This window comes from Balaenoptera ricei, chromosome 20 (genome assembly GCF_028023285.1).
Source record: "Balaenoptera ricei isolate mBalRic1 chromosome 20, mBalRic1.hap2, whole genome shotgun sequence".
Lineage (NCBI taxonomy): Eukaryota > Metazoa > Chordata > Mammalia > Artiodactyla > Balaenopteridae > Balaenoptera > Balaenoptera ricei.
In genome coordinates this window covers 20,733,308-20,761,129 of record NC_082658.1, presented here as the reverse complement: position 1 = coordinate 20,761,129, position 27,822 = coordinate 20,733,308, and the positions used below count along the sequence as shown (strand labels likewise).

The following is a 27,822-nucleotide window of genomic DNA, read 5'->3' as shown; positions in this document are numbered from 1 at the left end:
TGGATAGTGCAGTCAGAGAATCCCACCCCACTGCAGTGCCCGAGGACTCCACTGAAACCTGGGGCCCTGGGACTTCCCTGGTGGTGCAGTGGTTAAGACTCCGCACTCCTGGTGCAAGGGGCCCAGGTTCAATCCCTGGTCAGGGAACTAGATCCCACGTGCGTGCCACAACTAAGAGTTCAAATGCCACAACTAAGGAGCCCGTGTGCTGCAACGAAGACCCGGCGCAACCAAATAAATTAAAAAGAAAAAAAGAGGGGCTTCTCTGGTGGTGCAGTGGTTGAGAATCCGCCTGCCAATGCAGGGGGACACGGGTTGGAGCCCTGGTCCGGGAGGATCCCACATGCCACGGAGCAACGGAGCCCGGGCGCCACAACTACTGAGCCTGTGCTCTGGGGCCCACGAGCCACAACTACTGAAGCCTGCACGCCTAGAGCCCGTGCTCGGCAACAAGAGAGGCCACCGCGGTGAGAAGCCCGCATACCACAACGAAGAGTAGCCCCCGCTCGCCACAACTAGAGAAAGCCCAAGCGCAGCAACAAAGACCCAATGCAGCCAAAACAAGAAAAAGAAAAAAAGAAACCTGGGGCCCTGAATTCCACTGTCACCCAGGAAGAAGGGATGGAAATGGGCCCTGGGGCCTGCCTGAGTGCTCCTTTCCAACCCCCTCTAGCTCCATATGGATGGACACACAGACAGATAGCCAGACAGCAACCCTGGCCTCCATCAACTCTCCAGCGCTGCTTTGAGCCTGTCTTCAATGGGTGGCTCCCTCCCTGGCCCAACCCCACCCTCCCTGCTGCAGCCTCAGCCCATCTCTCAGGAAAGGTGAGAACAGAGGGAGCTTTACCCGCTTCCTGTGTAAATCACAGACAGACAGACACCTGGGTACACGCATGCTCTTTTTCTCTGCTTTCACCTGGTCTTTTCCCAAGTTAAGTTCAATTCTCCCCCTGTCTTCACACCCCTTCCTCCCAGCCTCTCTGGCTCTGACCCCCACTCTCCCTGCCCAGGGTGTGGCACCTCTCTGCCTGCCAGGTAGGGGCTGGGCAGCCCTGAGCCTCCCCAGAAGCCCTTCTCTGTATCCGTAGCCCCGCTTCCCACCCAGCAGTTCAGATCAGGACTTGGCAGGCTTTAAGGAGAGGTGGGACAGGGCCATGAAACCTCTCCATGCTTGTTCTCTGATCTCTGAAGTGGGATAATAGGTCAATAATGGTGCCCACCTCATGGGGTTGTGAAGTTTAAAACAGATCCTGTGTGTAAAGCGCCTGGCACACAGTAAGCTCTCAGTAAACAGGGGTGTAATGATAAAGAAGAGGTGGTCTGGGCAGCTGAGTGGTAGAGAGAGAAGCAGGGAAGCTTCCAGAAGCAGTTCTTGTACTGCCTGTCCATGTACTTTGAAGCAAGTCCCCTCCCCTGCTCTGGGACTCGATTTCCTCTTCTGTTAAAGACAGTGTGTCCTATCCAAATGTGGGTCCAGCGAGGGTGAGTCATGCTGGTTCTGAATAGGGGCCCGCAGGGGGTGTACTGGCCTCTTGATGCCCACAGCAGGGGTTAGACCGACCTGTGTGTGCCCTAAAAATTGCCCACCCCTCTACATTTTCTTGCTGGGAGGCTTAGCTGAGCTGGAGTGGTGGAGCTCCCGAGAGGACAGCTGTGAAGCCGGGGTTAAGCAGGGCAGGCTGCAGCAGGCCCAGCGGCCTGGCTAGGGGGACACAATTAGCCCCGGAATCCAGGAGGGCCCTGTGAGCTCAGAGGCTGTATATCACAGGGGTTTAATCAGCCCCATGGCAGATATTTGTCTGCTCTCTTGGGCCATGTCCTGGGCCTGCCTGTCATAAGTTGCACTGAGATTTCAAAATACCCCTGTCCCCTTGCTGGTGGAGCAGGCAGCTCTCCTGGGCATGGCCAGGAAAATCTCATTCCCCTGAAGCCTCTTCCCCCTGGCTGGTTGGACCCACCTCCCAATACTCGTACCTGGTACTTTCCTCCTGCTCCTCTTTCCTGCTGGGAGAGTGGGGGAAGACTTGTAAAGGCAGGAGAATAGCTGTGATGACCTCCATCTAGAGGTGAGAGGATGTAGAATCTCACAAGGTGATGGAGTGACTTTCCAGTGTGCCCTCCGTGGGCAGAGCTGTCCCCTGGACCCCAGACATGGTGCCCAGGAGTTTGGCATGGCTCGGAGGGGCAACCTAGTTGTCTCAGGAGTGTGGAGGTGTGGGGTCCGCCCTGCCGGGTGGGGTACCGAGTTCCACCTCTTATCTTCCTGCTAGATGCTCCCTGCGCCACCTGGAGGCTATCTCTCGTACTGCAGCCCAGCCAAACCACCAGGCACAGTGCCAGGGTCCCTTAAGTCACCAGGCACCTAGGACTGCACAAGGTTCAGATCCATGGTGTATTCGTTTTCTGGGGCTGCCATAACAAAGCACTACAAACCAGGTGGCCTAAACAACAGAAATGTCTTGTCTCACAGTTCTGGAGGCTGGAAGTCTAAAATCAGTGTCATCAGGGTTAGTTCCTTCTGAGGGCTGTGAGGAAGTCTGTTCCATGCTGTCGTGGTCCGAACGCAGGTTGGAAAAGAATTTGCAGACACAAGGCAGAACGTAAAGAAGATAGAATTTATCAGAGGGAAGGGTCACTGCCAGTACAGTGGGCCGACTTCCTAGTAGTTTGGGAGAGTCGAGCCCGAACATGTGCTATTGATCAGTTTTTATAGCCAGAAAACAAAAGAATGGTCCGAGGTGAAAATTTCCTTTACTGATTGGTCGAGGCACATATACCTTCCTTCTATAAGGTGGGAGTGGGACAGGGCATATGCCTTTCCTTATTTGGGACAGGTCCCGTTGCCCAGGTGGGCGTCTGCAGGGCATGCTTCTGGTGGCCGCCCCCAGGAACCAGGCCCTTCCTGCCTCTCACGCTGGGCCTGGTTCATAACCTGTTTCCCCTGCCGGCCAGCAGCCTGCTGCTCCTGGTCTCTCCCATGACTCCCATGTGCTAACGTTTATAGGACCCTGAGAGGCGTTTTATATAGATGAGCTTGTCTAATCCTCACAGTTCCCTTATGACTTGGGAACTGTTCCTCATCACCCCCATTTTACAGATATACTGATGAGAGGACTGAGGCTCAGGTCACACAACCAGTAAGTGACAGAGCTGAGATGTGAAACCAGGTGGGGGTCAATATAGAGCTTGTGCTCTTTTTTTTTTTTTTTTAATTAATTAATTTATTTATTTATTTTTGGCTGTTTTGGGTCTTCGTTTCTGTGCGAGGGCTTTCTCTAGTTGTGGCGAGTGGGGGCCACTCTTCATCGCCATGCGCGGGTCTCTCACTGTCGCGGCCTCTCCCGTTGCAGAGCACAGGCTCCAGATGCGCAGGCTCAGTACTTGTGGCTCACAGGTTTAGTTGCTCCGTGGCATGTGGGATCTTCCCAGACCAGGGCTCGAACCCGTGTTCCCTGCATTGGCAGGCAGATTCTTAACCACTGCGCCACCAGGGAAGCCCTCTTTTTTTTAATTTTAATTTTTTAAATTTTTGGCTGCAATGGGTCTTCGTTGCTACGCGCAGGCTTTCTCTAGTTGTGGTGAGCAGGGGCTACTCTTCGTTGCGGTGCGCGGGCTTCTCATTGCAGTGGCTTCTCATTGGGGAGCACGGGCTCTAGGCGTGTGGGCTTCAGTAGCTGTGGTGCGTGGGCTCAGTAGTTGTGGCTCGCGGGCTCAGTAGTTGTGGCGTATGGGCTTAGTTGCCCTGTGGCATGTGGGATATTCCCGGACCAGGGCTCGAACCCGTGTCCCCTGCATTGGTAGGCGGATTCTTAACTACTGCGCCACCAGGGAAGTCCCAGAGCTCGTGCTCTTAATTACTGTGCCCCTCTGTTCCATTCACTCACAGTCCCCACACACGTCATGACAGCCCATTTTGTGGGAACATTGCCTGCAAAAGTGACAAGCAGCTTACTAAGAGCAGGGGGTGGGGTCCAGGGACTGCAGGCAAGGTTCCTGGCTGTGAACTTGAGAAATTAATTTTCTTTGTTCAGATGTGGGCTCCACTACTAGACGTGTGGCCTTATGGGAACATTATGGCATCACTTGACTTCACTGGGTCTAATTTGCAAAATGAACACAAGTCTAAAGACACAGGAAATGCCTTTTAGGAGGATGTATTGGTTCGCTTAGGCTGCCGTAACGAAGAACCACAGACTGAGTGGCTTAAATACCAAAAATTTGTTTTCTCCCAATTCTGGAGGATAGAAGTTTGGGCTCAAGGTGTAGGCAGAGTTGGTTTCTTCTAAGGCCTTGTTCTTTTGCTTGCAGATGGCCTTCTCCCTGTGTCTTCCCATGGTCTTCTCTCTGTAAATGTCTGTGTCCAAATTTCCTTTTCTTTTTTTTTTTTTTTTTTGGCCGTGCCACACGGCTTGTGGGATCTTAATTCCCCAACCAGGAATCGAACCCAGGCCCTCGGCAGTGAGAGCATGGAGCCCTAACCACTGGACTGCCAGGGAATTCCCAAAATTTCCTCTTCTTATAAGGACAACAGCCATATTGGATTAGGGACCACCCTAATGACCTCATCTTAACTTAATTACCTCTTTAAAGACCCTCTCTCCAAATACAATCACATTGTGAGATACTAGGAGTTAGGACTTCAACATATGAATTTGTGGGGATGGGGGCGGGGTGGGGGTCACCGGACATAATTCAGCCCATACAAGGGAAATGGGCTCAGTCACTCCTCACTCAGGCCCTAGCCTTGGGGCTCCCCCACTCTGAGCGAGAGATACAGTTCCTAACCTCAGGAATTCTCTGTCCTGGCGAGGGGGACACCAGGCCTGCCCTCGGGAAATACCCAATCTGAAGCAGAAGCAGGAAGCATGCACACAGATTCAGGGAGGAAGTGAAAATTAACCCAGTTCAGTCTGAGGAAGGTCCTGGGGCAGAATAGAGCCAGTTAGAGGCAGAAAAGTCCGGGGGGAAAGGTTCAGAGAAGTGAGTCGGAAAGGAGAAGGGGAGGGGCCTGGAGGGGTGATGCGCATGCTCTGTAGGGCCCAGCGGGGGCACGTGCGTGCGTGCGTGGGTGCGTGCGTGTAAACACCAACTGTTGCCCTAACAGCAGGGGGCATCGGGAGCCACGTGGGGCAGGGGTGGGGATGGCTCCACACACTGTCACCGTTTGTGAATGTCACCGGCGCTGGGCACGAGGTGGTTGGGTTTCTGCAGTCATCCTCTGGCGGGCAGCTCCTGCATCTCCAGCAGGCACCACAGGCCTGCCTGTCCCAGCACTGTCAGCTCCCGGCCTGCCTTGGGCCAGGCTAGTGTCTCCACTAGCCTCTCTGCTGGCTCTCCCTCCACGTCGCCTGCTTTCTGAGACCCCCGCTGTCCGTCTGAGCGCTTTGCTCTGAGCCCTCAGGTGTCGGCCACCCAGTGTGTGGCCATTTCTGACACTCTTCCAGATATCCCCGCATTTTACTGCTGCTTTGTTTAAAACAGCCCCCCTTCTGCTCCCTTTTGCCATCCTTGGGTTGGGGCTTTCAGAAGGCCAGGGAATTTTAGCTGGGATACAGGGCACAGGCATCTCTGGGTCCCGAAGCCCTCTTGCTCCTTCTGTGTATTCATTGCACTCGCCTTTGTTTACTTGTCTCCCGATCTGCCCAGGTATGAAGCGGCCACTGAGCCCATCTCCCCCGGGTGAGAAGGAGCCCCCCGGATCTGGAGCTGCTGAGTGCCCCCCTCGGCCTCCAGAACCACCTAAGCCCAAGCGGGAAAGAAAACGGCCGTCGTACACCCTCTGCGACGTCTGCAACATCCAGCTGAACTCGGCAGCCCAGGCCCAGGTGCACTGTGGGGGGCGGGCCCACCAGAGGCGCCTGCGGCAGCTCAGCTTGGGAAAGACGCCCCTGGGGCCAGGTCAGTGTGGAGGGGCGCTGCTCCCACAGATTTGGTTCTGGGCCCCTGTGAGGGGCTCTGGGTCTGTGGCCTCTCTCTGTGGGGTCTTTTGGTCTGGGGTACCCTCAATGGGGTCTTAGAGTCTGAAGTTCCCCAGATGCCGTCAAGTTTTTTTGCATCTGGACAGCCCTCTATGGGGTCTCTCAGGGCCTGAGGTCTGAGGCCTCCTCTGGATCTGGGGCTCTCCCTGTGGGATCTTTTAGGACCAGGCCCCCTCAGCAGCATTTCTCCAGCCAGGAGCCCCCTGGCAGATAGTTTTCCAGATAAGGGCCTCACCTACAGGGCGTCCCGGGCTCCTGCTCTGGTCTCTGAAGGCGAGGATCAGCGAAGTGCACGACGCTCCGGCTAAGGGCTGAGAGGTGGTCAGGGGAAGAGGCGGGAGAAGCCCCTCTCCCTTTGGCCACTGGACTCCTGGCCAGGATTTCGGCCTCTCCCTGGCTGGCATGACTCTGCAGAGGTTGGGCTGCAAGAGGCCCGCTGGCTGCAAGGCAGATTTCTGGGCGAAGTGGGTGAATGGATTCGTGAGGATGATTCCAGCTGACAGGCACATGGGAGTCATGGGAGAGACCAGGAGCAGCAGGCTGCTGGCTGGCAGGGGAAACAGGTTCAGAACCAGGCCCAGCGTGAGAGGCAGGAAGGGCCGGAACTTCTGCCTGGTTCCTGGGGGCGGCCACCAGAAGCATGCCCTGCACACAAACCCTGCAGCCCAGGTTGGTAGCTTTGCCAGAGGGCTACACTCTGACCTCTTGAGGGCTGCCTGTCGTTTGGGTGAGTGTTTATGGGATGCCCTCTGTGTTCCCCGCACTGTGCTGGGGCCTGGAGACGTTCCAGTCTTACTCCTCCCCCCACCCGGCCCCCAAGACTGAAACTGTCTTTTAGGCTGAGACAGACACGAAATAAGCAGATGAGTGCTGTGGGTGCTACGTGGGACATGCCCCCAGGGGTACAAAGGAGAAAGGGCGATTCTACCTGGGGGTGCCACGAAAGGCCTCCCGAAGGAGGGGGACTGCAGTGAGCTTCAGAACAGGGGTGAGAGGAGAAGGGACCTCGCAGGCAGAGGTCACTGCATAAGCAAAGCAGGGAATGCTCTAATGGCTGGTACCATCTTCCCCACCTGAGCACTCGGGGCTGGACCCCAGGATGTGACTCTGAATAAGAGCATATTCAACTGTATGGATGTTTCTGGAGTGTGTGTGTGTGTGTGTGTTCAAAAGTCATTCATTAATTCATCAAATACTTACAGACAGCTTGCTATGTGCAAGCTGCTGATTGGGGATATTCATATTTTTATTTTAATTTTTTTTCTATCGAAGTAGAGTTTATTTACAATGTTGTGTTAGTTTCAGGGGTACAGCACAGTGATTCAGATATATATATATACATATACATATGTTCTTTTTCAGATTATTTTCCCTTTTAGGTTATTACAAAATATTGAATACTGAGTATATTTCCCTGTGCTATACAGTAGGACCTTGTTGTATTTTTTCTTTTTTTTGTATTTTTTCTTTATTGAGATATTACTGACATATAACAAATGTAAATTTAAGGGGCATAGTGTGATGATTTGATACATGTATATATTGCGAAATGATTACCACAGTAAGGCTAGTTAACACCTCCATCCCCTCACATAATTCTGAGTGTATGTGTACAGATAACAGTTAAGATTTACTTTCTTAACAACTTTCAAGCGTATAAGGCAGTACTGCTAATTATAGCCACCGTGCTGTGCATTAGATCCCTAGATCATATTTATCTTACAGCTGGGATTTTGTACCCTTTGACCGACATCTCCCCATTTCCCCTACCACCAGCCCCTGGCAACCACCATTCTACTCTCTATGTCTATGAGTTCAGCTTTTTTAGATTCTGCATGTAAGTGAGAACATACAGCATTTGTCTGGGAATTTGTGTTTTTCAAAGGCAACAGAGCTGCCTGTCAGGAAAGAACTGTCTAGATAACTACATGCAGACAAGTTTGTCCAAGATAACAGCAGGCTTCATAGATGTGGGGATGGGCTCCTTTGAGAAGTGGGAGGGAGAGGTGAATTGACAGAAGTCAGGGAACGCTTCAGAGAAGTGACACTGAAGGTGGATCTTGGTGGATCTTGTCTCCCAGGCAGGGAGACAGCTAGAGCAGCTAGAGCAGTGGTCCCCAACCTTTTTGGCACCAGGGACCAGTTTCGTGGAAGAGAATTTTTCCACGGACTGGGGGGCTGGGGGAATGGTTTTGGAATGATTCAAGTGCATTACACTTATTGTGCACTTTATTTCTATTATTATTACATTGCAATATATAATGAAATAATTATACAACTCACCATAATGCAGAACCAGTGGGATCCCTGAGCTCGTTTTCACTTGCCGCTCACTGATAGGGTTTTGATATGATTCTGCAAGCAGTTGATTTATTATGGTCTCTGTGCAGTCAGACCTCTCTGCTAATGATAATCTGTATTTGCAGCCACTCACCTGCGCTAGCATCACCGCCTCAGCTCCACCTCAGATCATCAGGCATTAGATTCTCATAAGGAGCCCACAGCCTAGATCCCTCGCACACACGCACTTCACAGTAGGCTTCGCGCTCCTATGAGAATCTAATGCCGCTGCCGCTGATCTGACAGGAGGCGGAGCTCAGGTGGTAATGCGAGCAATGGAGAGCGGCTGTAAATACAGATGAAGCTTCGCTTGCTAGCCCGCCGCTCATCTCCTGCTATGTGGCCTGGTTCCTAACAGGCCACGGACCAATACCAGTCAGTAACCCGGGGGTTGGGGACCCCTGAGCTAGAGCAAATGCACCCAGGCCTGAGGCCATGGCTTTGCAGGAACAGCAGGCGGTGCTGGGCTTGGCAAGTGGCTGGCGTGGCAGGAGGTGAGCAGGGGCTGCCTGTAAAGTCCTCAAAGCCAGGCTGGGCGTCTGGCCTTTGTCCTGAAGGTGACAGGCATCACGGAAGTGTTTTGAGCAGGAGTAGTTAGTGTTTTTAGAGGTCTCTGGTGAGGGGGAAGGGTAAGTCTTGGGGGTACATGAGAAGGAAGGGGGTAGGATGGTGGAAGCAGATTCCGGGGTCTTTTCTGCAGGACTTGGTGACTGATGGGATGTGGGGCCGAGGGGAAGGGAGGTGCCAAGGATGACTCTGGCTTAGGGGATGCTGTGATGGACAGTTGCGTTATCAGAAAGGGGGCGCTGGGAGGGAGGCAGGGGTGGGTGGGGAAGGCCATTCCCGTGACCAGAGGACTTGGTCCCACCCCTGCTCTCCTCTAACTCTGGCTTTTCAGGCCTTCCTTCCGGGCAGTGGTCCTTCCTTCTCTCCCCCACCCACCATCCCAGTGTGGAGAGAGCAGGTGGGGTGTGAGAAAAAGGACCACAGCACCAGACACTGGTGGCCACAGACAGGCTGCCCAGAGGGATGGGGTCCCCCTTCACTTGGCTTCCCTTTTCTCACAGTCCTTATCCCCGAGTACAGGGTAGTTTTGGGGGGTCACCAGGAGACACGGTACTGCTCCCCCCTGAGATTGTTAAACAACACCTCCTAAGTCACTGGCCCTCCAGTCACCTGTCCTGCATCACCAGCCTTCCAGCCCTGCGCTGGCCCCGTGCAGGATGCCGGGATTCTGTACTGAGCAGTGCCGGGCATTCACGGTCTGGAGGGAAAGACAGCCACGGGGCCAGACCTTCCCCACCGCCATGCTAAGAGGAGTGAGCGGCACTGTGGGAGCATGGTGGGCCGGGGGGGTGATGGCTGTGACTAGAGCGAGGATGTTGCATCCTCAGATTTCTGGGAACCCTGGAATCTCGGGGCTCCAGCGGAGAACCTGTGTTCCATTAGCCTGGTTATCTTTTTTTTTTTTTTGGCCACACCAAGCGGCACGTGGGATCATTGTTCCCTGACCAGGGGTCAAACCCGTGCCCCCTGCATTGGAAGCACGGCGTCTTAACCACTGGACCGCCAGGGAAGTCCCTTGGCCTGGTTATCTTTGAATCTACTTCAGGTCATGACCCCCCAGCAAACCACCCCCCTCCATGGACTCTCCTGTCTCCTTGGCCCTCTGGGAGCTGGGGGTGGGAGAGGCAGCCCAATGCTAGCAACTTCCCCCAGGGGTGAGGAGGTGGGGACCTCAGTCGTGCGGAAGTCCTCTCGAGGAGACTGGACCAGAGCAGAGAGCCCTGAGGGCACGGCTGACTGGGGCACCCTCCGGAAATGGAGAGAGTCACATCTACTTTCAGGAGGCTTGAGGCAAAGTGTGAGGAGCCCTTAACACACGGCTTTGTTCCTGGACACCTGAGATCTCCGTCCTGTGGCAGCCAGGAGAGCCGCCCGTTCCCTGGGAGGGCGCTGAGGTGCTGGGGGTGAGACGGCCCAGTCATGCCCCTTTGAGGATCCCTTTCTGGGGGGCCTCCTGGAGCTGTCACTCTGATTAGGGGGTCTGGGGGACTGGCGCCTTGCACAGTGACAGGCCGTCACAGGCAGTGAGGCGGGATCCTGTCTGGAGGATCCTGTCCCTGAGGCCGTCTGCGGGAGGGAGATATGGGGGGCGGCTCTCCCCTCTCTGCGCTTCCTCACCAATGCCTGCGTCAGAGGCCTCCTTACTCAGCCTCACCCAGCTGCCCCCCATGAGTCAGCCCGGAACACCTAGGAAGGGGAAACAGCACAGGATGGGGAAACAGCAGGAACCCCACCCTTCCCCAGCCCCTCCTCCAGATCATTCCCCCACCTGCCCTCCTCCTGATCTGTCTCCCACACAGCAGACCCTTTCATCCTTCAGGAATGAGCCATCTTTCACCCAACCTGCCCCCCATGGGAGGTGTGGGCCCCAGGAACCTCCGCCTCAATGTGGCTGAACTCAATGACCCTATTGACCATCACACACACACACACACACACACACACAGGCGCGCGCGTGCACGTACCCCTAAACAATTTTAGGTAGTTCTTGAACATCTGCAGAGAGAAAGGTTTGCTGGCTCAACCCTCCTACCTCCAACCTCTAGTGTGGATGTTGGGCCAGCACCGGGCTTGGGGGACGGACACCTGGACCTGGACCTTGGGGAAAGAGCTGTGACCTACCCCCAGGGCCAATGAGCATGTGCTTAGGAGATGAACTGTTTGCAAAGCACTTCCACAAGCAGCACAGCATTCCCTCCTCACCCAGCCATCCCCGGGCGTAGATGATTGGCATTCAGCCCTCACTTTAGAAACTGAGATACTAGAACTCAGAGAGTGTAAGCAACAGGCCTAAGGCCACAGCCAGGTTCAGATCCCAGCATCTCTGACTCTAAATCCTGTCTCTCACATGCCCTCCCCACCTTGCTGCTGAGGAGAGCAGCATACATTAAGAGAGATAGAGCCTTAATGTTTCAGGAATGGGGAGGAGGGATGGCCCAGCGCAGGCAGACCAGCTCCCAGGACAGGCAATTCAAGTGCTCAGAACCCATGCCTTGGTGTCCTCAACTGAAAAATGGGGAGATGCCAGCCATCTCTCACTCTGCTTAGGCTGGCTAGGGACAGGGAGGGGAGCCTTCTAAATCCAACTGGTTCCTCCCCGTGTCTCTTGGCAGGACTGACCCAGCTGCCCAATTCAGGGCGCATCCCCTGTCCCCCACCATTGCAACATGACACCAGAGGGGAGAGAAGGAGATTTCAAAAATGACTTAAGCTCTGGCTTACCGAAATGGCCAGAGGGGACTTGGGTGGGGAGCACAGCGTAGACACTAAGGGGGACAAGAAAGCGGAGATGGAGTCAGACTATATTGGATTTCAGGGCAAAGACGGCTGCAGCTGTACCAGACACCCCTGTGCCTTTGGGGATGGGAAGGCATCAGAGTGGCAGATGGAGGCTGTCCCCTGCCCTGCGCCCTCAGACCTCTCCTAGATCCCGTTCTAATCAGTCCCTCCATCTCCTCTCCTAGTCTTTGACTGCAGAAGCCTCTGGCTGCATTCTGAGCCCCAGAGATCAAAGACCTTGAGCTTGGGTCACACCTGAGTCACTGGCTTGATGAGCTCCTCACCCTCCACTCCCCGCAGATGGATTAATTTCAGGCCCATCAGGAGGCCCCGGAAGCCCTCCAGCCTGTCCCCCCATGGCTTCAGTATCTCCCTGGGTTTCCAGTTCCTCCTCAGTGCCCTTCCCAACCCATCCGGAGGCCTCTGGATGCATGTTTCACCTTGGCTCCCCCAAGGCCACTAAGAAGTTCTTGCGGTCTAACCAGTGCCTCCTGCAGTTCTCCTTAAGTGGCAGGTGATGGAGGTGCCCTTACTCTCCCTGGACAGCACCCCCTCACAGATGTGAACCTGACCATCAGCACCTCCCCCCAGGGGCCACCAGGAAAGGCAAGGCTGTCTGGGTGGAAATTAGGGGGCTTAGCTCAGATCCCTGCCCCCACAGAAGACAAAGGTTCCGTCTGTGTCTCTGGGTGGGTTAATTAGCTCTGGGCTTGAGTTTCCTTCCTCTCCCCACACCAGCAAGTCCTTCCCTCCCCCGAGAGCCTCTTCCTAACAAACCTGTTTTCAGGGGCTGCTGCCGCCACCCCCTCCCCAGACCTTCTCTGCAGCTTGAGAACTGGCTGCTCCAGAGATTATGGGTTATTGTCTGGTGGAGACAGGATGCTGAGGGGGTGGGGGGCTAGCGCTGGGACCCGGGCTTGGAATGCGAGACTGGATCCAGCTGTGGCTTGGCTGTCTCCTCTCCCGCATTCCACACCCCTCCCGGCACCAGGTGCTCAGGTGAGTTAGGAGCCCGCAGGTTTCAGGAAGAGGAGGGGGAGGAAGGAGCCAAATCAGAAGAGAAAAGATGGGTGGGAGGGAAGGGTGCGGGCAGATGAGGGGTGTCAGAAGTTCTAGGTGATCAGATGAACACCCCTTCCCCACTTCCTGGCATTGCCCAGGTAGCAGGTCCGGCAGTCCAGGTACTGAACTGCAAGCCACCTGCGCTCCCTTCCCCCTCTCTGAGCCTCGGTTTCCCCTGCAGCAAAAGGAGGTAAATAAAAGGGGATGGGGGCAGAGGATAAGTAAGGCTAGATAGGAGAACGGGGCCCCTGCGGCAGCAAGCCCTGAATGAAGCAGGGCTTCAAAGTTCAGAAGAAGAATTTTCTGGCAGGCAGAGAAGGGGCTGGAAGCACCTCCTGCCCTGGAGGCCTCTGTGGGCAGGGTCAACTCTTCGCTTCAGTATAAGAGGCACTAGGCCCCCTGACACCCTCCCCCTGTCCCCATACCTTCGGGGAAGAAGTGCCCTGTTCTTTCCACCGGTGGTTGGGATGGGGAAACCAGGGAACAGGCAGCGCCTTCCTGGCGAGGGGAGACAGGGCCCGGTAACCGTGGCTTCCCAGCAGAAACAGGAGCCCCTCCCTCGCACCCTCCCCGCCTGTCCCTCCACTCCCCCACCCCTTCCCTCTGTCACTCTCTGGCTGGGTTTCATTTGCTCCTCACTCACTCCTGCGCTCAGCGGTTCCTCCAAAGGCAGAGAATGCTCTTGGGTGAGTGCTGAGGACGCCTGAGCTGGGGGGTTGGGGAGGGGGCTTCGAGCCGAGGGTGGGCCTCTCCCCTCTCGCCTGCCCTATCCTTTTCCTCCGGTTGTCGGCCCCCCCAAAGTTGTCTGTTTAGAGGCTCCAGTAGCCAGCTGACTCTTGGTACCTTTTCCCAAGTTCAAGGATGGGCAGGGGGAGCCCCCACTCTGGCCGGGAGCAAAGGTGGGGCAGGGGTGGCAGGAATGGTGGGGAATCTGGAGGTCCAGCCTGCAGGAATGAGGCTGCTGCACTTTGGGGCAGGCGTGCGTCATCCGAGGAGCCCGCTACAAAGGTTCCATGTATCAAATCATACCTTCAACTGCCTCTAAGGGGCTGCCTGGAGGAGCAGGGGTGGGGGGTTAGAGGCAGTTGTTAATGCAGCAGAGAAGGAGAGAGCCAGGCGCCCACTGAGGTCCACCCACCGCGCTGGCGCTGGGGTCAACATCAATGCCCCCCGTGCTTTGTTCGTGGTCTCCTGGCTCACCTCCCCACACAGGGGTTGCCTGGTCCTTTTTGAGGGGAACAACCATTACCCTTTAAGGGTTTGGAGGATCCCCTTCCACAAGGGCAAGGGCTGGAGGCTGTGGGGCTGGGAGCAGAGTTCCTCTTGTGACTGGGCTCGGGGGTCTTCCTCAGGTGCAGGGAGGGCGGGAGTCTGGAGTGTCAATGCCTCCACAGTGCTGGCCAGCCCAGGGTGGGTTGGGGGCGCTGGAGAATGTGGGGAGGAATCCTAATCCTAGCGGGGAGTGAGCAAGCTGGGGTCTTGGTTCAACCTCTCATTCCCTGCCTTTCGCTCTCTCTCCCTCCTGGACTCCCTTTCTTCACAGAGTTTTGGTTTTATTTGTGATAGAAACGGCAGCTTTACTATTTGAGGTGTGTGTGTGTGTGTGTGTGTGTGTGAGCGCGCGTGCATGCCTGCCTTGGGGAGGACCCTACCATCTGCCCCTATGACTCGAGGCGGGGGTGGGAGGGGGACTCTGGGTTTGGCTACATGAGCTTGTGTGTATGTGAGATGCATTTAATTTTGTAAGGGGTGTGTGTGTGTTTCCGTATATGGATCTTTGTGTACGTGCACCTCTCTTTGTGATGTTGTGTGCCATTGCATGCCTGTTGTTCTATATTGTCTGTATGTGCATCTGTAGGGGTCTGCGTGCCCTCGTGTGTCTGTCCCTCTGGGTATATATGATCTGTGTCTTTGTTGCTGTTGCCTGTGTGTTCATGTATGTTCATGCGTGGCCTCTGTGCCCGCCCCTTGGCCAGCAGGGGTATCTGTCTGTCTCTGCGTGGGTACCACCTCCGTATGTGCACACATCAGTGTGCATAGACGGTCTCACCATGGGGAGATGTGTGTGAGTGTGTGCCTTGGTGTCTGTCCCTGTCACTATCTGTGTGGATGCCTGTGGACCTCAGGGTGTGTGTCCCTGTGCTCTTTCGTGTGTATCTTTCCCAGTGATGGCAAAACAGCAGGACGTAGTTTCCCCGGATTCTCTCCCTTGGATGGTAGGCAGGATGATGTTATTTCATGAGACACCTGTTCTGCACCCCTGCCCTAGTCTCTGTTGGACCCCTGGGGGTGGCCTTTTCTCTGTCACTTAGTCTGGTTTATTCCTGTTTGATCAGAGTAACAACCCACCCTCTTGAGGCAGCCACCCAATGAGCCCTGGGTCCCGGCTGTGGACCCCTGGCGAGGGGTGGGGAGGGACTGCTCTGAGACACTTAGCCAGGGTGGCTGTTCTGTTGCAAGATGCTACCCGAGAAGACCCCCCCAACACACACCTGACCGTTTTGGGGGTGCAGAATTCTAGACCCGTCAGGCTGTGTGGTGCCATCCTGGGACAGGGGTGGGGGCTGCAGTGTCTCCCTCCATCTGAGTGTACCCACAAGCCAAGTGGCCACACGTGTGTGTGCATGTGCCATGACTCGTGCGTCATCCCAGCGGCCCTAGGGGCCAGGGCTCACAGTGAATGTCAGAGGCAGATGGTGGGCGGCTCAGAGCAGCGCTGCGTGAAGGGGGCTGCGGGGAGCTCCCAGCAACCACTGGAGAGGCCCTGACCTCAACGTGTGCCTTAAGCCTTGAGTGGGAGAGGAGTGTACCCAGTTGTGCGGGGGCTGGAAGGCATTTCCGGGTGACTTTGTGCTGACCGGAAGGGGAGACTGGGTCACCAAGTGCCCTGCAACCCCTGTGCAAACGGCCTCCACACCCAGCACCTCATTTGGTCCTCAGACCCATTCCTGTCCTGCCCCTTCCTCCTTACCCGGCTGTAATTCCCACTTCACAGGTGAGGAAACTGAGGCTAAGTGCTGGGCTGACAAGGCCTCAGTTTGATGTCATTACTGGAGCTCCACTGCAGGCCTCCAGGTCTGGGAGGCTGGGGTACCACCCACATTCCTCCTGCAGGGAAACCCACACAGGGGTGAGGGTCTCCTGGGCGTCTGAGAGTTCTAGGAAGAGGTCACTCCTCCCACCCACCCCATTTCTGTCATCCGCGTTACAAATAACTCATTAGATTAAAACACTCATTTCCCGGGAATTCCCTGGTGGTCCAGCAGTTAAGACTCTGCACTTTCACTGCCGAGGGCCTGGGTTCAATCCCTGGTCGGGGAACTAAGATCCCACATGATTTTCCAGCTCACCCACATCCTGAGGTTCCCCACAAGGCCGGGATCAAAATCCCCAGCATTCACTGTAGAGCTTCCATACCTCTGTTCTACCTTGAGCTTTGAGAACCTGCACTCGACTTTGAACTTCACAGTGGTTCCCGATGGCTCTGCCACTCCCACTGCTGAAATGCCCTTCGCCTGGTAAAATCTCACTGACCCTTTTGTGAAACCTAATTGCCTCTCCAGGCTGATGACCTTCAGCTGACCGCCTGCTCCTCTGTGATCCCAAAGCATTTTGTTCATCACTCTCGCTCGGGGCACTTGCCAGAGTGTAGCTTCCTTAGCGCTCCGCCTGTTTGGCTCTCACCAGTCAGCTCTCACCTGTGAGCTCCTCTAGGAACCCACGGATACCTGTGGTGAATGAATGACCACTGTCCCTCCCGCTGGCGGGGAGCATCCTTCCTGCGGTCTAACCTGAGTTGCTCCTGCTGCAGCGCACGCGGTGGGGAGGGTGAGAGCGACGCCGGGCTAAGGGTGCGCCGGGCCAGAGCGGCGGCAGGTGGGCGCGGCCGGCCGAGCCCCGGGGGCGCCGCCGCCCTGCCCGCGACCCCGGCCCGCGCCGCCGTTGGCGCCTCTTCGCCCCGGTTACCGCTAGTGGCTGCTGTCGCTCAGTGGAGCCCAAGGAGACCGCGGCCAGAGCGTCCACCGCGCAAGATGGTGGCTCCCGAGACTCCGTGAGTGCGTGCGTGCGGGGGCCGGGGAGGGGAGGGAAGGGGGCCGGGCGCGGCGCCCCCTCCAGGAACCTCCAGGCAGGGGGCGGCCACGGGGGCTGGGGGTCCTGCGGGAGAGGCGGCACGGCGCGGGCGGCACCCATCGGAGAGCTCCTGCACCACGCGCCCCCCAGAGGAAGTTCCCCAGCCCTCCGCCTCCAGGCCCCGGGAGGATGGGCAGGGGTGTGCAAGGAGCCCCTACCTCACCGGGCTGCCAGGGGAGGGAGCGCCTGCCCCTACTCTGCCAGGAGCGTGGACTCCTCTTAGTGGGGTCCCGAAAGTAGGATACCCAAAGAAGCCTGGGGAGGAGACTGAGGACCCCCATCCTGGGGCCATATAGACACTGTTTGAGGCTTATGTGCAGGGGTGGAGTGGGGACCACCGGCCAACACACATCGCCCCAGGAGCCCCTCAAGAGTCACGTCTTACATCCCGCCCCACCCAGCCCGGTTCCCTCAGGTTGAGGTAGGAGAATGTCAATGGCTTTTGCCTGGTCTTTTAGAGCAGCGCTGTTCAATAGAACTTTCTGGGATGATGCATATGTTCTCCATCTGGGCCATGTAGTACAATAGCCACTAGCCACACACGCTTATTGAGAACTTGAAGTGTGGCTCGTGCGGCTGAGGAACTGAATTTTTAAAAATTTAAAATTCTGGGGAATTCCAAGGCGGTCCAGTGGTTAGGACTCTGCGCTTCCACTGCCGAGGGCATGGGTTCGATCCCTGGTCGGGGAACTAAGATCCCTGCAAGCCATGTGGTGCGGCCATTAAAAAATAATAATAATAAAATAAAATTCTGATTAATTTTAAACAGCCACATGTGGCTGGTGGCTACCCTGTTGGACAGTATAGTTTCAGAATCTCCATCTTCCCAGGCCTCCTCCCTCCCTACTCTTCTGTTCTTTTCTCAAAAACCCAGAAGGGTGTCACCTTGACTTTGCACCTCCTCTCCATTCTAAGACCCTTTGGGTGGTGGTCTGCACAAAGTCACAGAATCACGGGACCTTAGGAGGAAAGGATGTCAAAGGCAGCTGTTTTAGCCACCCAAAAGGTGCCCAGGGGCCCACTCCATTGCTCTCTCTGCCTGAGAGCTTGTGCTTCCTGAGTCATTTACTCCTCAGATTTTGTGGAGCACCTGCTGGGGGCCAGCCGTGGTTCCCTTCTCTGGAGTCCAGAGAGGAGCAAGTAAATTACCTTACCTGCCCTCAGGGAATTTTCCGGGGGAAGGGGGCGGACAGCAAGAGCGCAAGCAATAGAACTACACAGAAATAAGCAGGTCTGTAAACTTTGGGGAGTGCACTGGAGGGAACAAACAGGGGGTAGTGACAGAAAATAAGGGGACTTGCTGGGGAAGGATAATTAGAGAAGCCTCCCCTGAAGAGGTCATTATGCTAAGACCAGAGGGAAAGCGGACTAGGCAAAGTGTTGGGAGGGAGGGTGGGAACATTCCAGAAGAAGGCGCAGCATGTGCAGAGGTTCTGGGGATGGGACTCTGGCACTCTGGAGGAACTGAGGGAAGGCCAGTGTAGCTGGAAGGCGAGGGAGGCACAAGTGGCTCCCAGAGAGGTCAGCAGTGCCCGGGCATTTGGTAGATCTTGAAAGGGATTCTGGCGCTGGCCTCAGAGCAATGGGCAGTCATGGAGGGATTTTAAGCTGTATGTTTTAAAAAGCCCCCTCTGGCTACTGAGAGTCTCTGACCCCAGACAGGGGTAAGAGTGGAGACCCAGAGTGCCCTCAGGAAGCAACTGCCATAGCCCAAGCAAGAGATGATGGTGGCCTGGACAAGGATGGTGGCAGTGGCATGGAGAGAAGGGATGAGTTAGAGGTAGATCGTAGAGGTGGAATCAACAGGACCTGTGGACAGACCAGGTCCTGATGCGGAAGAGAGTGGGGATTGGATGGCCAGTTTTCTGGCCAGAGCACCTGGGTGGGAGAAAGGGCCATTTTCCTGAGCGGGGCAGCCTGGGAGAGGAGCATATTTTGTAGGGACAGATACAGGAGAGATCTGTTTAGAAAAGCCAGGAAGGCAGTTGGATGGAAAGGTGTGGTGCCCAGAGGAGTGTCCTGTAGAGATGGTTCTGAACTCTTTGGACAGTTTGAGATAGGGAAGAAGAGGATGAGATGACATCAGAGGAGTGGCTGACGGGAGCAAGGAAAACCAGGGGATGTGGTGTCCTGGAAGGCAAGAGAAAAGTGTGTTTCAGGAGGGTGTGATGAGCCGTGCCAATGGCCACTCAGAGTCCAGGGGAAGAGGACCAGCAAGGTTCACCCACTTCTGGCAACATGGAGTGCTTCTCCTTATACTGAATGGGCTGCCCGTGGAATTCTACTCATCTGCCCTTACTTTACTTACCTACTAAGTGCCAGGTTCCACACGGGGCGCTGGGTATAATATCAGGTGGGCAAGACAGTCACTGCTTTCTCAGAGTTTAGAATCAGCTAAACCAACAGCCTCAGAAACAGGAAGTTGTTGGGACTTCCCTGGCAGTCCAGTGGTTGGGACTTCGCCTTCCAATGCAAGGGGTGCAGGTTCGATCCCTGGTCAGGGGAGCTGGGATCCCGCATGCCTCCCGGCCAAAAAACCAAAACAGAAGCAATAGTGTAACAAGTTCAGTGAAGACTTTGAAAATAGTCCACATCAAAAAAAATCTTTAAAAAATAAAAAGAGACAGGAGGTTGTTTCATATAGCCAAAAGAATCCTTTTGTTCTTTTAAACAACCAGCTTTTGCTGAGAGCCATCTGCGTGCCCAGTCCTGTACAGGGACTTAGAGGTACAAAAATGAACAAATGTGATCTTGACCTTCCAGGAACCAAGTACAGAGATACGTAGAGCATCCCTGCATTCACCATATTGTGTTACAAAGACTCATACACGGGGAATTATGGGAGAATAGAGGACAGGTACCAGCCCAGGTTGGGGGGGTGGGGATCAGGATGGCAGAGGGGATGCCTGAGCTGCTCTCCAGGAATGAATGGGAAATAGCCAGGGAAAGAGGCGGGATGGGGAGTTCCAGCACAGGGGATGGAGGCAGGAGCAAAAATAACAGTAATGTGTGTGGGGCATGGTAAGCCTTTGGAGCTGGCTGAGCAGACAGGAGTGGGGAGGGTCTGGAGGTGTCCAGAGGCTGGGGGGCGTCTCGCTGGCTCATGGTGAGGTATGTAGACTTAGGCAATGGGACACCACCAAAGAGGCGAAAGCAGGGCAGTGACACAGTGGGATCTGTGTGTGGCCTTGCTCTCTGGCTGTTACGTGAGGTATGAATGTGGGGGAACAAATGCAGAGGCGGAAGCCGCTGCGTAATCCAGGTGAGACGGTGCAGGCCAGGGTCTCAGCGTGGCCTGTGGCGTCAGGAGGACTTGGGTTCTAATTCCACCTCAGCCACTTACTGATTGGCAAACCTTGGGCAAGTCACTTAAAGCTCCCAAGCTTCAGTTTCGTCCTGTCCAAAGTGAGGGTGATAGCATCCTCAGAGAGTACTTGCAAGAGTAATCTTGGTCTCCTGATGGAGTCACCGCAATCTTTAGCACAGGGCCTGAGTCAGTTCGCACTCGGTAAATGGTAGTTACCGCTGTTGTTATCAGTAAACATGGAGAGGAGGGGCAGGTGTGAGAGATAATGAGGAAGCAGAGGTGGCAGGTCTTGGCCATCAGCTGGACGTGGCCGTGGGGTCCTGAACTCCTCATCCTCGCCTCGCACCTGGGGTGGTGGTGGAGTGAGGGAGGTAGAGGCAACCAGCTGGCTGCATTTAGTCTGGAATCCAGCCCCCGCTTCTGGGCTACCCTTCCCAGAACCACACAACTGGTGTGTGTGTGTGAGTGTGCCCATGCGTGTGTTTAGAGAAGGGGGCTGCAGAGAACACAAATCCCATTCCTCGGTCCTGTGGCTCTGGGAGCTCAGCTTCGTGCTAACTTCCTTCTGATGACACAAATGACTGTGGCCTGATGGCACCAGTTATCCTTCGGGCGAGGAGCCAGGATTCAGCCACGAGTTATTCGTGAGCCCTGAGAACCACTGTCTGTCTCGGGATTATAAAATGTGGTTGCATTGATGGTGCTAGTCTTTCCAGCTCTGAGTTCTGACATGCTTCAGCAGTCAAAGCAATCGATGCCTTGTCCTGGATAGAGGGAGACCCTTAGAGGGGGCTGGAGCCCCCATACCACTACCCACTTTGGATAACACTTTATGGCCCACTCCCAGTAGCCCTTCCCCATTGGGTCCGTCTACCCCTCGCCCGGGGAGTCCTCTGTGGGCAGTGTGAACCCCCAGTGGACGCCTAACGCCTCTCCCTTGTCTCTTTCACCTCCAGTCTCCCACCAGCGGAGTGGAAATAAACTTTCCGGGCTAAGTTAGATGGATGGTCCCCATTAGCCTGGCGGGCTGCCCCCCTCCTGCCTCCCCACCGACTCCCCTTATCAAAGGAGGTGCTTCGGTGTGCGGGGCAGGCTGGGGGGGCAAGAGCATTTGGGTGGGGGTTGGGGGCGCCCTGCCCCTCGAGCAGGAATGGTGCCCCCGGGGAAGAAACCAGCCGGAGAGGCTTCCAACTCCAATAAGAAGTGCAAGCGTTACTTCAACGAGCACTGGAAAGAGGAGTTCACCTGGCTGGACTTTGACTACGAGCGGAAGCTGATGTTTTGCCTCGAGTGCCGCCAGGCCCTGGTGCGCAACAAGCACGGCAAAGCGGAGAATGCCTTCACTGTGGGCACCGACAACTTCCAGCGCCACGCCCTGCTGCGCCACGTGACCTCGGGGGCCCACCGCCAGGCTCTGGCCGTCAACCGGGGCCGGCCCACTTTTGAGGGCCAGGCTGAGGGTGGAGGGACCTGTCCGGGCCTGGCGACCACCCCCAGCTTCAGGGGTGTCAAGGTGGAAGCGAACCCGGCCAAGGTGGCCATGCTGACCACGGTGTACTGCATGGCCAAGGAGGACGTGCCTGACGACCGCTGCTCTGCCCTGCTCGAGCTGCAGAGGTTCAACCTGTGCCAGGCGCTGCTGGGCATGGAGCACGGCGATTACTACAGTCCCAGGAGGGTGAGGGACATGCAGGTGGGTGGCAGCCAGGGCTGTGGGGGAGGGATTGAGGAGGGAAAACATCGAGCCATCTGGGCATGGCACCAGCATGCCAGGCCCCCGGGGAAGCAGCCAAAGCACTTCATTCACACCTTCGCCCATCAGAGCCTTCACTGAGGGCGTACTAGGTGCCAGGCCCCTGGCCGGCTCCTGGGTGCCCAACAGTGAAGAGGCCGGACCAGGCCCTGTCCTCAGGGGCTCAGGTCCGCTCCCCTCACTACCTAGGTCAGAGGTTGCAAACTGGTGGCCTGGGAGCTTGATTGGCCCACAGATGTGTTTTGGTGGTTTTCACAGTGTTTTTAAGAAAAATTAGTCTCCAAGATAAACAAAAACAAAAACAACAAAAGAACAAGAGATTACATATAAAAATGTGGATTTGTGACTTCTACTGAAAAGCTAGGTCCTGTGTAGTCAGGGCATGAAGTTCTGGAGTTGGAGAGCAGGGCATGGGCTTCCCCATTCCCTTTGGTTTATCCCTGGCCCACTTCAAGGTCAATATCACCCATGTGGCCCCTGGGGGCATGCATATTGCAGCTCTCTCCTAGGCACTGGCTGTATGAGTCCTGGGGGCTGGTAAGGGGGTGGGGGAGTTGGATCTCATCCCCCAGAGAGATGACAAACAGTACACAGCTGGGGCCCTGTGTAACTGGTAGGGAGTCAACGTGTCTATCAGTTAATCCCTGAGCAGCACAGCAGAGGGAGACCCCCAGGAATAAGGCTGACAGGGGCAATGCTGTAGAAAAACACACACACACAAAACGCTGTAGAATCTTTATGGTTCCTAAAGCATTTTTTACGCTTATAAGTACAACAACACAAAATTACATCGATGGGAATTCCCTGGCGGTCCAGTGGTTAGGACTCCGTGCTTTCACTGCTGAGGGCCCGGGTTCAATCCCTGGTCAGGGCACTAAGATATGAGTCACAACAACCTTTTGAGGAGCTTGGGGGCAGGTATTAGCCTGGTTTTAGAGATGAGGAAACAGAGATGAACAGCGAGGTGAAATGATTTGCCCAAGGTCACACAGTCAGTAAGTGGCAAAGCTAGGATTAGTCCGATCCCAGGCCTGTGCTCTTTCTATCACCCCACCCTGCCTGCCTCCCCTTCTCAGGACAAGCCTAACTCTGTCCTCCCTCCCTTTCTTTCCCTGGCTGTCCCAGGTGGCCATTGCCAGTGTCTTGCACACAGAGGCCTGCCAACGCCTGAAGGCATCCCCGTATGTGGGCCTGGTGTTGGATGAGACCCGGGACTGGCCTGAGTCCCACAATCTGGCCTTGTTTGCCACTTCGGTGTCCCCCTGCGATGGCCAGCCTGCCGCCACCTTCCTGGGCAGTGTGGAGCTACAGGAAGGCGAGGCCACCGCTGGCCAACTCCTGGACATTCTGCAGGCTTTCGGCGTGTCTGCATCCAAGCTGGCCTGGCTCAGCTCAAGCCTCCCCAGTGACCGCCTGGGGAGCGTGGGCCCGCAGCTCCAGGCCGCCTGCCCACTGCTCATGGAGCTACACTGCCTCCCCGGCCGGACAGATCCCAAGCCCCCTGCCTACCTAGGTGAATATGAGAGTGTGCTGGATGCCCTATTCCGCCTCCACGGTGGCCCCAGTTCCCACGTGGTCCCTGAGCTCCGGGCGGCACTGGACCTTGCAGCTATTGACTTGGCAGGACCACGGCCAGTGCCCTGGGCCTCCCTGCTGCCTGTGGTGGAAGCAGTGGCTGAGGCTTGGCCTTGCCTGGTGCCCACACTGGAGGCCTCTGCCCCAGCCTCACCTACAACCAGGGCACTGGCCCTCGCCCTGCGCCAGTTCACCTTTGTGGCCTTCACCCACCTCCTGCTGGATGCTCTGCCGTCCGTGCAGAAGCTCGCCCTTGTCCTGCAGCCAGAAGAGCCGGACTTGGCCTTGCTGCAGCCGCTGGTGACGGCAGCTGCAGCCTCCCTCCAAGCGCAGCGCAGCTCAGCTGGGGCGCGTCTCCAGGGCTTCCTGCAGGAACTGGCAACCTCCAGCCCTGACTTGGGCCGCGGCCGCTGCACCTACCGCGGTGTGGAGCTGGTGGGCTACTCCGAGGCTGCGGTCCAGGGCTTGGAGCGGCTGCGGGGGGCCTTCCTGGACTCCATGCGGAGGGGGCTGCGGGACTCCTACCCCGGGCCCTCGCTGGACGCCGTGGCCGCCTTGGCGGCGATCTTCGACCCCCGCCTCTACCCGCAGGCACCCGAGGAGCTGGGCGCGCACGGCGAGGGGGCGCTGCGCGTCCTGTTGCGCGCCTTCGCCCCCGCCGTGGTGCGCCAGCGGGCGCTGGGCGACTTCGCGCTCTTCAAGCGCGTGGTGTGCAGCCTGGGGCGGCTGGGCCCGCGGGCCTTGTGCGCCAAGCTGGCGTGCGCGCGCTCTGAACTGCACGAGCTCTTCCCCGACTTCGCCGCCCTCGCCTCCCTGGCCTTGGCGCTGCCCGCGGGCGCCGGCCTCCTGGACAAGGTCGGCCGCAGCCGGGAGCTGCGGTGGTGGGGGCCGGGCGGGGCGGGGGAAGGCCGGGGCGGCCCCGCGGTGAAGATCGCGGTGGATGGGCCGCCGCTGCGCGAGTTTGACTTTGCGCTGGCGGTGGAGTTCCTAGAGAGTGGGTGGGGCGAGGGGCTCCTGGGCTCGCAGCTCACGTGAGGGCGGCCTCCTCGCCTCTGTCCAGCCAGCCCGGGGCCCTAGGCTCTCTAAGGGCCAAGCCGGACTTGACTGTGCTGCACCCAAGCTGACCTCCTAGCTGTGGCCTCCCACCCACCTTCCCCGGGCTTCCTGTGCTCCACGCTGAGTACTAACGCGGCCCCGTGGGCTGTGGAGGAGGGGCTGGATCGGGGGGGGGGGCGGGGCTCGGGCCAGTGGGCAGAAGTGCTAGGGTCTGGGTCACCCTAAATATCACTCCTGACCTTTCCAGAGTTTGGTGAGAGTAGCTCACCCCTTTCCCTCTGAACTCAGCCTAAGTTTTGATCCTAGAAAAGTTGAGGGGCTATTGGTTGGAGGGAGTAAGACCGGGTCTGCACAATTCAGGGGTTGAAGGAGAGGAGACTGGGTCCTTGACTGTTGGCCCCCACTTCTAGCAACATCTCTTCAGATGTGACTGAAGAGCAGATGACCGCCCTTGTTTTTGACACACAGCACAGCACCCTCTCTGTGCACAAGCTAACAGTTCAAGGGAAGTGGTGGTGCCCTCCTCACCAGTAGGCTGCCTGAGGCTTTTCTGTATATGGCTGTGTATATCGACATACACATCTATAAATGTAAAATAAATCTATCCTATCTTTCACAGTGTTAATACACGAAATCTAAAAGGACTTCTTTTGGTTTTGTAATGACAGGGTCCAAAAAAGTCCCAGGTGGACTAAATTTATTTCTAGTTTTTTCTTCCTCAAAGTCTGGTTGCTCTCTAAGTTCCTAGCCTTCCCCTGCCCTTGCCTCAGACTTTTTTTTTTTTTTGCCACGCCGGGATTTTAGATTTTAGTTCCTCGACCAAGGATTGAACCCGGGCCCTCGGCGCAGAGTCCTAACCACTGGACTGCCAGGGAATTCCCAACAGATTTTTTTTTTTTTCTTGCCCACTGCTTGGCTTGTGGGATCTCACTTGCCCGACCAGGGATTGAACCCGGGCCCCTGCCTCAGACCTTTAAGACCAAAGACTGTAAAACCACAGCGCTGGACTGGCTGACTCCGAGGAGCAGCCTCAGGCCCAACGCAGGGATGTCGGAGGGCTTTTTGCCTCCTGAAGGAAGCAGCTGGGGCCTCACCAGAGCTGGGGAACACATCTTTTCAGATTCCAGTGGGTTTCCTATCCCCTCTGTCAGCCCTTGCTGTGAACCACGTGGGGATCTGGACAGGGTAGGTAGTGAGAGGGGAGGGGGCTGGCCTTTCCCCAGGCCTCCTGGGTTTGGGTTTAATTTGCAATAAAGTGGAAACCCAGTGCATCGTGCAGTCTCCGTGGTGGTGTGTGTGTCAGGGGGCCTGACTCCCTTGGCCCTGACTCCCCTCTGGGCTTCATTTAGGTCGTTATGCTGCCCCTATGGGTGGGGTGGGGTGGTGGGCATCCTTCTGGGCTGGCGGTCATCCTTCTGGGCTGGCAGCCTGGAACTGTGGACTCCCTGCTTCTGCTTCCCCAGTTGTGGAGAGGAGAGGCACAGAAATGGGCTGTCATCGCCCTGGGCTCGGCCAGTGCTACTTTGTGAACAGGGAGACAGGGGCTTCTGCTCTCTCTCTACACCCAAGAAGCCCATCAGCCTCTTGCTCTGGCTGCGGAGGGAGGAGTGAGCCCCGTGGCTCCCCGTTTCAGACCCTGCCCTTCTTCCTCCTGCAGCAGGCCCGGCCTCCAGCACCCCCAGCCCCCTGCTGGCCTCCCTGCCCCTGGCCGCCAGGCCTCTGCAGCCCCCGCTGGACTTCAAGCACTTGCTCGCCTTCCACTTCAATGGCGCCACCCCGCTCAGTCTCTTCCCCAACTTCAGCACGGTACGGGCTGGGCTGGGGGTGGGGGGCATGCAGCCGAGCATGGGGGTGGAGGGGAAGGGGGGCTGCAAGGGCCCAGCTCTCAGAAGCTGGTCACCAGAGTGACCAGATGCTCCTGAAATGGGGCCCAGCTCCCACTTAGGCCAGGGATTCAGGATGGTATCACCCCCTCCCCCAGCAACTACTGCTGGGCCCCGGGGGGCCTGTGAACTGCAGGTTTCACTTGAGTTTCTCTGTAGGGATGTCTGTGGATGATCTGTGTATGTCTGTGTGCACTTGGGGTGTGCCTTTCTGTTTTAGTTTGTCTCTATAGGACTTTGTTATTCGTGGGTGTGAGTTTGTGCATGTGTGTTTACAAACTCTTTGTGCCTGGGTAGTTGTCTGTAATTAGTGTATGTGCCTGTGTATCTGAGAGTTTTTTTGTGTCTTTGTGTCGACTCTGTATGTGTTTGGTGTGTGTCTGGCCTCTGAGTGTGTGTTTTTGCGTGGTTTGGGTGACGGTAAGTTTGTGGATGCGTGCCGTTGGTGTGCATGCCAGTGTGTATCTTTCCACTTGTCTCTGTAATTTGTAACTGCCTGTAAGCTTATGCGCTGTGTGTCTGCCTACTAGTCTGTATACACGGAAACATGTATTTCCATGTGTGTATGTGTGTAAATATGAAATTTACTTCACTACATGAGCTATAAGGTACGTCCCCTTTTTTAAAAAATTTGGAAAATCAAATATAATCATTGATGAGCCCCACCCCATCCTGACAAGATGGTAGGAAATTCCATCTCAGTCACCCTTGGGAGCTCCTTCCTTCCCACCCTCCAGGGTTGTACAAACGTCCTAAGGAGCCTGAGACATTTAGGGAGGGTCCTCTGGTCTTCCGTCCCTGCTGTCACTTGCTGACATGCTCACTGTTCAGGCACATAATCCCTAAGAGGGGGTCAACCCGCTGTCGTCCTCCTACTGGGGGCCCTGCAGGCCCCTCTCCTCTGAAGTGCTGTCCTCTGCACGCCCCCACCCTGGGTGCTGTGGGAGTTAGAGCCTCTTTCTCTTCTCAGGGAAGTTTCTGAAACCATGCTTTTCTCTCAAAGCTTCTGTTCTCCTCTCTCAGGAAGGTTTGGAAAGTTCCTCTTGACGAGCAAGCCCAGACAGCTTCTGCTTTGGGCCCAACAACCTAGCCCCTGAGAAAAGGGAACATAAAAGCTTGGTTTGACAGAAGAAAAAAAATTTATTTAAAATAAGGAAAAGAAAAAAACATGCAAATTAATATGCCAGAGACACGACCCTACTACTCAGGGAACCCTCCTCTGGCTTCCACTTGCTGCCCCTGCTGCCCCCCCGAGCCCCCCACCGCCCCTGGGCCATGGCTGTCCCTCTCCCTCTCAGACCCGGTGACAGTGACAGAAGTGATAAGCCTTATCTCCCCCAGCCCGCAGGTCCAGCACAAGTCTGGGTTATGGGAGAGGAAATTCCAAAT

General features: G+C 56.2%; 1 protein-coding gene across 12 annotated transcripts in view; it reads left to right on the top strand.

The window, feature by feature from the left end:
• The window catches only part of ZNF385C (zinc finger protein 385C), a 56,451-nt gene that overhangs the window by 20,626 nt on the left and 8,003 nt on the right, over positions 1-27,822 (top strand). For 3 of the 12 annotated variants that reach the window (XM_059908309.1, XM_059908310.1, XM_059908307.1), the window contains exons 1-4: positions 16,740-16,779; positions 21,123-21,859; positions 23,045-23,432; positions 26,208-26,356. In XM_059908309.1, coding sequence (XP_059764292.1) covers positions 21,317-21,859; positions 23,045-23,432; positions 26,208-26,356 — 1,080 coding nt within the window. In that variant the 5' untranslated portion in view covers positions 16,740-16,779; positions 21,123-21,316. Of the gene's footprint in view, positions 1-786; positions 829-5,649; positions 5,902-16,739; positions 16,788-21,122; positions 21,860-23,044; positions 23,433-26,207; positions 26,357-27,822 lie in introns of those variants that run through there. The other 9 variants (XM_059908316.1, XM_059908313.1, XM_059908311.1 and 6 more) reach the window with 6 other exon arrangements.